Source organism: Lichenostomus cassidix, chromosome 1Ab (genome assembly GCF_008360975.1).
Source record: "Lichenostomus cassidix isolate B80296 chromosome 1Ab, HeHo_3.0, whole genome shotgun sequence".
Lineage (NCBI taxonomy): Eukaryota > Metazoa > Chordata > Aves > Passeriformes > Meliphagidae > Lichenostomus > Lichenostomus cassidix.
Window position 1 is genome coordinate 2,983,038 of NC_139481.1, and position 12,395 is coordinate 2,995,432.

General features: G+C 41.9%; 1 protein-coding gene across 1 annotated transcript in view; it reads right to left on the reverse strand.

Annotated features, from left to right (window-relative positions):
- Positions 1-12,395, reverse strand: part of TMTC1 (transmembrane O-mannosyltransferase targeting cadherins 1) — a 112,157-nt gene that overhangs the window by 48,456 nt on the left and 51,306 nt on the right. Inside the window, exon 8 of the mRNA XM_085049445.1 lies at positions 6,705-6,894. Coding sequence (XP_084905571.1) covers positions 6,705-6,894 — 190 coding nt within the window. The remainder of the gene's footprint in view (positions 1-6,704; positions 6,895-12,395) is intronic.

The window sequence follows — 12,395 nt, forward strand, 5'->3', positions numbered from 1 at the left end:
TGGATGATCATTAAATCAATAACTGGGAAACAACCTCTAGTCAAACATCTCTAGGAAGGACAAGCTGGTTTTCAAGGCTGCAGCATTGCAGGTAAGCAGAGGAAACTGAGTGAAAGACAAATAAAATTTGTACATCAGATGGGAAAGTGGAAAATGTGGGAATTAACTCCTTCAACACAAGCCACAGGAGATTCCCTCCACGTGTTTTTCCAAATAAAACAAACCCAACCTGTGTGCAGCCTGCTAGATTTCCCAAGCAAAGAAATAAAAGAAATATTAGGAGCATTTATTTGGTTTAGCAACTTTGGTTGGATGATCCCAGTTGAGATAGCTGAGCTCAAGGTGTAACAATCAGCATCTTCCAGGTGCCCAGAGCTGCACTAAAAGCTTTTAAAGAGTAATAGGCAATTTTGTTTGTCTTCCTTTCTCCTTAAAATAAAATAGCTGGGACTAGAAATTATAGATTGCTGCATTCTTTTTACAGAGAGACAATTCCTTTCCTCTCAAAGGCAATGCTTTCTTTTGGAAACATAAAGATTTTCTTTCTGCCACAGAAGTCTCTGGTGGGGACAAATCAACACTTTTGAATTAACCTTTGAATGGTTTCTCTTGTCAAAGACAAGCTGATTTCAAATCAAAATAATATTTTTTATAGTATATTTAGTAAATAGCTTGGTGGGAGGGAGGAGTTTTCAAATTCACACCTAACTCATTACAATTAGGCCTTCATTATATTGTAACAAAAAACCTCACCAATAAAACAATAAACCAACCCAAAAACTGATTTTTAAAAAAAACTTTTTAATTTTTTTTTTCATAGACTCATCAAAGAATTAAAGAAAACTATTTCTCCCAGGAGGGCATTGCAGAGCTGTGGTTATTTCACTCTGCTGCCTGTGCCTCTGCCTGATGCCAAAAATCAGGTGTCAACAGATGGTCTGAAAAACTCAAGCATTTGGTAAGCAAAAGGTAACTTCCCAGCTTCAAAAATGGCTCAGCCACACATCTTAATCAGCTTGCTCCTAGAAAAAGAGCCACAAATTCTCTAATCACTATAATTTATTAGGAGTTTTATTTTTTCGACTCATTTAAAAAAAAAAAAAAATTAAAAAATCAGCATCTTCAGCAGCACCAGCTACTTGAATGCCAGGCTTAGCAACTCGCTTATTTCCTAAAATAACTCAATTTTTCTTGCTGATCGTCTAGTTTTGACAGAAATAGCCATGGATTCCTAATATTATTTTGATAATTGCATTAAAATAGCAATAATATATTCTTTTTCCCTGTAGATGTCAGCTATCCATCCACTCATCTTGTGTATTTATGATCTTTTCTCACCCAGGTTTCTAAAATTCCCCTAAGATGTAAGCTCATTTCCCCCATCCTTAATCTCTGCAGCCTCTAATTCCACTTGACAAGGCAATTTGAGCAGGATAAAGGAGCACACAAATCTTTGAAAGAGGAGTGGAACATTCCAAAAGGAAATAGGAAAAAAAAAATCAACAAATTGCTCCAGGAGTTAGGATAATCCTTTTGACCTTGTTGGGTTGCTTTTTTTCCCTTTCGTTCTGTGACTGCAGAATTATTCCCCAGGTGGGGAAAACAAAACAAAAAAACAGGTAAAATTTAATGGAAAAGCATTAATTCATGGAAATTATGGAAAAGGATTAATTAATGGAAAAACTCAGTCCATGGTGAGTTTGCTCTTGAGAAGGCAACACAGAACAAGAGGATCCTGACAAAAACCCAAACCCCCACAATGGCTTGGCACCCCAATTTAAGGTTTATTTTGAGGCCAAGCAGCCACAATGGACAATCATCACCTCCCTCAGCTGTAAATTTCTTTCTCCTGATTTCACCTACACTCTCCTATTCACCCCAACTACTGAGCCATTTTAAACCTTTCATCTGGGCAAGCCTTGAAATATTAAAACTGGAATCAGAAGAAGAAAAATGGCAGAATGAAAAGAGTAATTCAGTGTTAATATGCTGGAAATGGCAGAGCTTGCTGCCCCCCTGCTAATTACCAACAGCAGGCAGTGAGAGCCCAGTTTGGGGAGATGCTGAAGATATTCCCAGTGAGCCAAATCAGAACCACTTCAGCTCTGGTTAGATTTACTCAGAGCACCACGCTGATTATTCCAAACATCCACCAAGCAAAAGAAAATCTGATGCAAAAGGTATTTTGACAGTTCTTGTGTTTGTTTTTTTTAATCCAGAACAACATTCCCATCCAGACTTTTCCCTTTTCCTTGGGTCTCTCAGCTGGCACAGAGTTCCCTGGGAAGGATTCCCCCTTCCTCTGCCCCTCTTCCTCCAGCTTCCACTAAACACAGCCTTTCTGGCTTATTACTCTCTCCCTGCAGCAAATATTAACAACAGAAGCAGCAAAAAAAAAAAAATTAAAAAAAAAAAAAATTCGCTGCTAAGGATTAAGAACATCAGTCCTGACCTTCTCTCTCTATGTGGAAGGAATTCAAGTGGCCCTCAGGAAAATGAAAGCAGGATTTATTTTAAATGGACCTTTTATGGAAATGACTGTGGTTTCCAGCTCGTCAGATAGGCTCCATCAATAAATAGCCTTATTCACCTTGCTGTGCCTTTGAAGCAGGTATTGTTCTGGAAGTGTTGTGGCATATAAATTTTGCTAGGCATACTTTCTAACTCTGCTGGTACTACTGTAGAATATTAGAAAAGGCAATTGTTCCCCAGAAAGGTCCATAAGCTGTGATTTATTAATGAAATGGCAGACCTGGGGGAAGAGGCAGAGGTCTCAGGAGTGCAGGGTGAAGTAAACAGCATGGCAGAACACACACAGGGAGTGCTGGCAAAAACAACAGCAACATGCACACCAAGAGGAGATGCAAATGCTTTCCTCCCCTTGATGGTATTGAACGTTGTCAGCTGAGAAATTTAGTCTGAAAGTCACTGAAGAATATGTTGAGATGATATCCATACGTGTAATCCTCCAGATAAACGGCAACATGCTGCCAATTAAAGTGATCACAATATGGTGCAAAATAAAGCACGAATTAAAAGTGATCACAATATGGTGCAAAATGCCTTGTCTTGGCTGAGAAGCACCATGCAGGGAGATGCAGAGAGGCAGCATCACCTCTTAAAATTAGACTTGAAATGAAAAAACAACCGACTGCAGCATGTGAAAGATCAGGATAATACATATGTCAGTCACATGCACTGAATAAAACCTGAAAACCACCACAATTCCCTGTGCCATATGCAGCAACATCCCATGGAACAGCCAAGCATGTTCTTGAGTAAAGTCAGAGTTCTCCCACTCTCAGCCCTCCACACCATGAAGTGGAATCCCATCCATCATGAGCTCTGTTCACACACATTCACAGCCACAACCACGGGAAAAGCTGCATTTTAATCACTCTGCTAATTAGGCAGCGACCTAGAAATGCCATGCAGAGTGGCACTTCGAACATCTGAAGGGTCTTCCCTTCACGCTCACTGAATTATTGTGACATGTCAAAGAAATAACTGTTGTCCTGATGATAATGCCAAGGATTGTCTTCCCTCCAGTTCACCAGGTGTTCTCTGGATCTCCCAGCAAGGAAAGGCAGTGCTATGGGCCTTTGGGCATCCCAGTGGTTATCTGAAATACCAGATTATTTTTCTGACTGTGAGGCTGGCATGCTTGGTACCCAGTGAGAGAATGCCTCACCCATTTCCTGGTACCTTTTTAATCCATCCAAAGTCCCTCTGCATCCATTCCTCAGAGCTGAGGCTGACTTTGAAAATGAACAATAAATAAATCTCATCCTCTTTTTCCAACTATTAATATTTTTTCAACAGCATCCCCAGCACACTGCCTGAAGCCTGGGTGAGGAAGTTCCCTGCTGAGAGCTGAGCAGAAGCTGAGGATTCTGAGACGTGCCAGTGACTCCTGGTGCCTCACAACAGCTCCAGAGAGGCCAATTTGCAGGACATGCTGGGCAGCTGCATGGTGGAAAATCAAATCCCAAAAGGTTTCAGAGAGCTGCTTAATGATGGACTGCAGCTTTGCCATGTTAGTCACTGTGGAAAAATCACAGCCAGAGAGGTCCTTTCCTCCTGAGTGGGAGATGAGCTTGATGAGAAGAAAGGCTTCTCTCTCCAAACTGGAGAGCTGCTTTCTCCTTTTCTGCAGTTTTCAGCAATAAATGCCCACCTAATAACACATGTTCCAAGCAAAGCACCTATGGGTAGAAATCCTGCACTGTTTCTTCTCTTTCTGAGGTATAAGAATGTTCACAAAATGAAATAAAAGGAGAAAGCTTCATGCCTTAGATGTCCTTTATCAGCACCTCACATACACACCCAGCAGAGTTATTACCCTAATCACTAACGCCAACAACAAATTAGCCCTGTTTCAAACTCAAAAACCAACAAAGGCAGAAATCCAATCCCTGCATTCCCTAATTACAGCCCACACAAAACATTCTGCAGCTCTCCTGTGCCTCTGTGCTGTGGATGCACACACATCACCTCTTGCCACCAAAAATCAGTTCAGTGCTCACTGGACCAGCGTGTTCATTGCTGCCAAGACAATTTCCAGCATTTCCACTCTCCGTGCTGCAGGAAGGGAAGGGATGGTGGCACTGAGAGTGAATGGGAGGTTTTGTTCTCTCTCACCCTTGCACACCCAAATTCACACAGAAAGCACACTGACTGCATGCTTGCTCACCCTGCAGTCAGTCCTTAGCTCTCTCTTCCAGGTTAGACCTTGCAATGAGAAAATAGAAAAATAAATGGCTGTGGAGGTTGCTCTGTTTGCTCCAAAAACAAAGCAGAACACCCTGCACTTTGTGAAATATGAGAAATCAACTGATGCATCTTGTGCTGCCTATAAGCTGCAAAATAGTGAGAAATTGCTTGTCAGGGGCTGGACTGAAGGATGATCCTTGTGGGGAGCAATGCCCTACAAAAATCCACTGCTGCTGCATTCGGGGAGATGATTTCCTAAACCCCTAATACAACTAACTGTGCCTGCAGTTCGTGTGCCCTGAACTTCCCTCTCCCTGATATAAAAGGGATTGTTTGAAGTCAAATGGCATAATTTATTTCCAGGAAAAGTGCTGTTTCCTGTTTGCATTCCTTGATAGTTCATACTGCTCAGCCCAACACAATCATCTTCAGAGCATTGATGGCAGTGTCACCATTGGGTGATTATGTGAGTTGTTAAAAATAAAATAGAAAACAGCTTCAGAAATGTAAAATTTCCTGAAAAGCAAAATATTTCAGCTACCTCTAATCATAAATATATAGATAAGCTCCACCCCTGGAGCATCTAGTAAGTAAATGCCCAAAGAGTAAAATTCATGTTTAATACTAACAGTGGTCAAGAGCCAAAGTGAACTTCTCACAAAAAAATTATGACTTTTAGTTTCAAATCAAACAGTGGTATTCATGAATGCAGACTGGATTGTTTTGCTTTTCATAGAAAAAAAAAAGTAATAAAAATATGAAATTTTTTTTCAAGCAAACCAACATTATTAATCCTACACCTAGTTAAAATTCTGACAGCAGGAGAAGAAATAAAAAGCAAACAAAACTTCAAAGAACACAGAATAAAATTTTTCCGAAGTCTTCAGTACTGGGCTAATGAGAATTTTATCATTAACTTTCCTGAGAACAGGATTAGGTCTAATACAAACACTTCTGAATATCTCTAGCAGTGAGTAATGAAAGCAGGAGGAATATGAGATGATGTACAACCTGCAGGTAGAACTAGTGAATACCTAATAGGGTATTTTCCCATATTTCCCACACAGCATCTGTCAATGTATTAACTAAATTAATGACTCTGCAGTCTCAAACTGTTTGGTTCATTTTCTGGCTCTTATCAGGAGCACAGGGAAGACTGAAGGGTAGGCTGAAGATGTACATGACCTGCACATTTTAGCATAACAAGGTATTAAAAACCTGACACTTCCACTCTGTTTTTCAGCAATACATACAGTTAAGGAAGAGAAACTTTTGTACCCATTCCAGAGTGACCACCAGCACCTTTCCTAAAGAAGCTTCCACAACTCAGGAAAGAGGAACAGCTGGTAATTCCCTGTGATCCACAAAAAAACCCTTCCATGGAATGCAGATCTGATCTCTGACAAGGCTTGCAGAACCTCACTTTCATTTCTGCAGCACAATTAATGGTGCCTCTGAGAGGCTGGATTGGGAAGTGTAGCTTACCAACTCTATTATTTATGCTAAACAACCATTTCCAGATCATTTCCCATTTCCCACATTCCATTACTCCGCCGACCAAAAAAATAAATCTTCTCATCAAGATGTATCCAATGTTTAGGTTTCAGAAGCATAGCAAAAGCACAAATAGAGGAACTGATTTTATTTCCAAAAGGCTCTGCAGATGGCAGCTCCCAGTCCTGTTTGAAGTCAGTGACAAAAAGCCTAATGGCTATGGGAGAGGCAGAGATGCTGAACGACTTCAGTGGGTTTGGATCATTAGCAGCAATTGAATGCAGGAGTCTGGGCCAAGCTCTGCCCTCAAATCAGACCCATTAGAGACTGAAACATTCAGCTAGAGAGACATTTTCATCAGCTGAGCTTGCCTGCATTAGTCATTACCGTGATGGTTTTTCACCCCAATCCAATGCACTCAGAGGAAAACGCGCTCACCAACCATTTCATCTGAAAATTAGGAAACAAAATTATTATTATTTTTTTTTTAATATTACCTTGAATGCAGCAACGCAGTGCAGGCTGAGCAGTGCCATCACCAGCAGCAGGAGCACCGTGGCCAGGTTCCTGATATCCCAGATGGACTCCACCAGAGGGATGCTGCCCACCTGCCAGTCGTAGCACAGCGTGATGGGAGCCAGCAGGAGCCAGGCATTGAAGGCCAGAAGGTAGGAATAAGTTAAAAACCTGAAAATGGAAACAGGGATGGAATGCATGGAATGACTGCCAGCACGGGGAATATTTTCCTTTGGTATGTAGCACGTGCTACACAGGAGGAGGAAACAAGAAAAATAACCAATATTGCACACACAGGCAGCACCACACCTCTCTGGCAATGAAGAGATGCTACCATAGGTGAGAAGCACTTTTACAGGTTATTTAAAGAAATTACATGTGATCAGCAATATTTACATGGTTTCTATGCACCAGCCTTTGGAAAACCAACAGATCTTCAACTGCCATTTGAATGTTGGAGTTTTGAAGTGACTTTCTGCCAGCTTGAGCAATAAATGAATAACTAAGCAGGTACATACATATATATTGAACTTTTACACAGTTCACTGCATCCCTGCTGCCATACAAAATATCCCTCTAGCCGGGTTTAACTGACAATTTAGAATTTCTTCTACGTGCACAACATGGAGCAATTAAAGTCAGACCCTTCTCTCTTTTCTCTCTGCAAACCAAGGCACAGGGAGAAATTAGAGAAGAAAGGAGGGACAGGGTGATTCTTGGCTGATCCCATGGCAGCTTATTAGGGCTGGGGCCAGACTGCATGAGATGGGATGGGGAAGTAGGGAGCCTTTCAAATCGTTGTAATCTTCAATAATTGTTATTCTCAATAGAGAGGAAATTAATGGGGAATGGGGATGGGGAGTGCTGCCCTCTGGGAAGCATGCAGGGCTTTGAAAGGACTGAAAAAGAACAGCATGTGTGCAACTGGGTTCAAGAAAACAAGAAAAAAAAAAAACAAATCAAACCAACATCCCTCTCTGCCCCAGGCTTTTGCTTCTTGGCATCTACTTGCCAAAAAAGTGCATCTAAAGTTGAAATACTTTTGCGTGCAAGAGACTGCAGATTATTCCAGCAATCTGAAGTGAACCAAGTAAAATTGCTACAGCCTTTGAAAAGACAAACCCTTCCTTGGCTTGCAGGGGAAAAATCCACATTGTACACAGCACTGAAAATGGCAAACACTCAAAAAAAAAGAAAAAAAATTCTATCCTATCCTGCATAGGATTTCTTCCATCAGAGCCTGCTTTGGCAGTTGTTATCACACCCAGTTGCCATGGTGCCTCTGCAGGTTTATTAAAATGGCAACAAAGGATGGCAGAAATGTCAAGGCATGTGGACAGAGGGTTGGCTCACTGACAGCTTTCAAACATGCCCCTGGGTGGTCAAAATGCAGCCCTTTACAACAGCACTTACAACATTTTATTTGTGGCAGAATGGAAAGACACTGAAGCTAAGTGTGACTCCAGGCAGGAAGTTCCCAGATGTGTGTTGAGCCCTAAATTTCTGTGAAAACGTATTTAAATAACTACAAAGTTAGGCTATCAGTTTATTTTCTCATTCAAAAAAACATCTCCAGCAGCACAGTGACCCAAAAGCAAGGAGGCTTACTGAGCTGGAATGTTTCACTGTAAACAGTCACAGAGGCACATTCTCATTTTCCCACAAATCTTTCTAAGCTCCCAATTCTGGAAGGTGGGATATTCTCATGTTTTTAAGGTTTTCAGCCATTTGTACACTTCTCTTCCATCCCCCTCATTTTCCTCACATTCCCCCCTCTGAGGTAGTAAACAAAAGGGAAAGAGAGAAAATCCATCTTCTCTGAACAGAGGCAGCGATTAAAAAGCCAGTTCCTATTTAAGAAAACATCCCTCAAAACCACAACCTAATTCACTCAAACTATCCTTAAAATTTTGATTGCTCACCCTTTCTAAAGAAACAATTTGGGTTTTCTGGTCCATTGGGTTTTCTAGTCCCCAGCCCAATCTCTCCTGGCCCACATCACAGAGAAACAGCAACACAAAACCTGGTGGGACTTAATCACAGCAAGGCACTCGGTTGTGACATGAAGTGTGGCCTGACCCACCTCTGCTCAGCCACAACAAAACACACTTCTCCATCAGCCTCACCACATCAGCTCAGGAAAGGCTGCCAGCATTTATTTACAGCTACTCCCTTCAAAGCTGAACTGAGCTCTGTTCCTAGCTTTGCTGCTAAAACAAAAGCATGTCCATTTAGATGAATCTGAATAATGTCCTGGCTTACAATATTGGTACTACAAGGGTGTGTATTGGACAGGATTTCCAGAAGCTCTGTTGGTTTGGGTGCTTTAGGAGAGCCCAGTTTTTGCAGGGAGGGTCCTTTCATGCCCTGGTAGATTAATATTTTTAATATTCATCACAATATCCATGGGAGTTTGTATGCAAACCACAACACACACCAGATAATCCTCCCTGCCTTACTCAGATTGGGCTGCTGGGATGGAAGGGACAAGATGACATTTGGGATCTTTGCAAGCTGCAGCATTGCAGCTGAGAACAGATTGGCTGCTTTTGTGCATCTTCACTGATAAGGCAGGAGCTGATGGATCCTTACACAGCACAGGATAAACAAACTCAGCCTGCTGCCATAACAAATTGACTCAGATTAGCAATTTTGGAGGAATTCAGAGTAGCTACATCAGTGCTAATGCATTTCTGCTGGAAAGGCAGGACAAGCTGCTGTTGAGATGGGAAGACAACTTCAGGACTCTCCCTGATCAGGAGAGGTTTGTAAATAAGTATTTATTTCCAAGTGCTTGAGAGGTTTCAGCCCACATTGGGTTTGAGCCATGGGGGCAACTTACTGCCAGAGGAGATGGACAGTTTCTCTGTGGTGTTAAACACATGATTTCCATGTTGGTATGGTGAAGACCCTTTATTGCAAAAATCCAGTATTTTTAAGCTGTTAGTTTGTTCTGAGTTTCCATCCTTGTGAGGCACAACAAATGTGCTAAATCAACACCACAGAGCAGACAGGAACAGCATCAGGTGTGACCAACCACAGCCCCACTGGGAGCACTGATTGCTTCTAATAATTATTTTACAATTATGGAACTTGTTTTTCCCCTCTAGTTCAGCTGAGTCATTCCCAGAATGCTTTTCTAGCTAGCCAAAGTAACAGAAGTGAGCAAGGATTTCACAAGGGCAGCAAGGCCCTCACTTTGCTAGGCCTCTCTGCTCCACAGCATTGCTCCATTCCACCAGGGCAAGAATTACCCTTTAAATCCTCCTTTCCAACAGCAGCCAAATATTTTAAAGCCTGTGACATCCTCGTTGAACACGAATGTGCCACCAGCAGGCACAGCACCACCAGCCACGGAGCCCTGCCTAATTTTGGAGGCATTTTTAGGCCTTGAGCAGACTCTGATTCAAGCAGAAGTTTGGATTTGCTTTCAGCACTGCTAACCTGTCCTTGAGCATGATGGATGGCTGTACAAAATAAAGCACTAGAAACTATGGCTATTCTAGGTACTAGGAGCAGGAAAACAACAGGATGCTAATAATAGTTACTGGCAATTCAGTGCTGCTTTTTATTTATGGCTCTCAAAAGCAGATGATGTTCCTTCACATCTGTGTGGTTCTCGTGTTACAAGCCTAAGGAGAAAGCTGAATGCAGGAGAAAGTTTGGAAGGAACCTCTTACCAAAGCTGACACCTCAAGGAACTAATTTGCAAATTTTGAAAAGACTTGAAGATGCTGAAATCGTTCCAGGAGCTAATTACATTTCAGCAGCCTACCTGCAAATGGCAACAGGAGTATTTTCTTTTAATTAGTTGGCTGAGTGAATTACATTTTAAATTAATTATCTTCTCGGTATTGCTTCTGGTGTCTGCTGGAATTCCAAGGGAGAAAAATCCCTGCCTGTAACATCTCCCAGTCTCTCAGTTAATCCCATGAAAATCAGAGTATTACTGGTGAGGTGACTGGAAGATTCTGCCTCTTAACTGGCAAACAGTTTTCCCCCCAGGCCAGGTAACAGCATTTGCATTGCAGCAAATTTTTTATTTGCAAATGGAGCACGAAAATCTAAATTTCAGTGGGCATCAAGTGCTTCTTTTCACTTCTCATCATCTCTGGCATGCTCAGAAAAACACAGTTCCCTCTGTAGGTAGCCAGTGTTGTCATGGCAATCCAGTTTGTTTAGTTCTACATTTTTTTGAGTTTAAATGTACTGTTGCATGCTTTGAGATAAATAAGGCATGACTCACATCCAGAACTTGCTGCAGAAAACAACTGTCTGACCTGATTGCTTCTGCTGCAAAGATGCACCCAAAGAATACAACTCAAAGCCATAAACAAATTGACAGGAAAATACTTGAAGAAAATACAAAATAAATGTCTGTTACCCTTTGCTGTAAGAGACCAACGAGCTTGGAAAAGCCCTCATCTCAGCCCTGCCAAGCCCAGCAATCAGAGCATGAGGACTGGGAGACAAGCTAAAAAAAAATACAAGATTTATAGAAATTTAGGAGGCGTTTCCTTTCTTTTCCGGTTTTGGAGCAGTTTGAGCTTTCTCCCAGGGACTGAGATTAGAGATTTCTCTCCAAAACTGAGCAATCACAAAGCTCTGACCATGTCCCACCAAAGCTGATCCTATTTTTCCTAGGTTCTAGAAAGCAAAGGCAAAGCATTCTCCTGTTTGGGGAAAAAAAAATGACCTATCTAGAAGAGAGGCAATAAGTGCATTTAATTAGTGCTTGGGGAAGAGGGAAGGGGAGGTATGAAGCAGGTGGGGGTCTCAAAAAGAAGCAGGAATATAGTTTTTTGCCCTTTCAGAGGTCCCAGCCCCTGGTTCTGCCCTTCTGACAAAACCTCCACACTGTGCTCAGGGAGGTTTCAGTTCACTGCGAGGGTAAGAAGAGCTTTTTTATCAGGGAAAAAGAGCTTCTCGTTTGTATTAACAGCTGAACTGATTTCAGCTCAAGGCTCTCTTCATCCTCTTACAAAGCCCTAAACCTGAGTGTGTTTGACAAGTCACTTCACAATAAAGTCCTCCTAGCACACATGTGGCTGCAATTATAACCAGGTATTTGAGAATGTTGTCTTGAAATTGTATATATTTGCACTTCCCCTGGGGAACTCCCAGTCCAGCCATCCCTTCCCACACCAGTTTATTCTCCTGCTCTGTATACTGTCAGCCTAAACATTTGCTTTTCAGAGCCTCAGAAGAAAAAAAAATTCCCACTCTGGAGTTGTTCTCCCCTTTGTTAGAAGCGATCCCTGAGTGTTGGTATTCCAGCTAAGGCTGAACTCTGAGCACACATAGAAAACACTGCCAAACCAGGCAGAATTCACCACTCAGGCAGCAAGCCTGGCTGATTAAGAGCTGATACATCACAGGAGCCTATTTTAATGTTATTTCTAGCCTCAGATTTGTGAAAACTCCACACCAAAGTCTGCTACACTTGACTTTATTTCCTTGGCAGAGCTGGCTGGCACAGGGACCAATTTTCCCCTCATTTTCCCAGTACAGCTCCATGGTTTGCCTCTCAGTCGTTCATTCCCTTTGAAGTTACAACTGGGATGATTAAATGCGTCGCCCAGAAAACAGTCACAAATCTCTGTGAAAAGGATTATGTGCCAGATTTTATGTATAAGCACTTCTTCAGCTTTCTGCAGCCCTGAATTCCCATT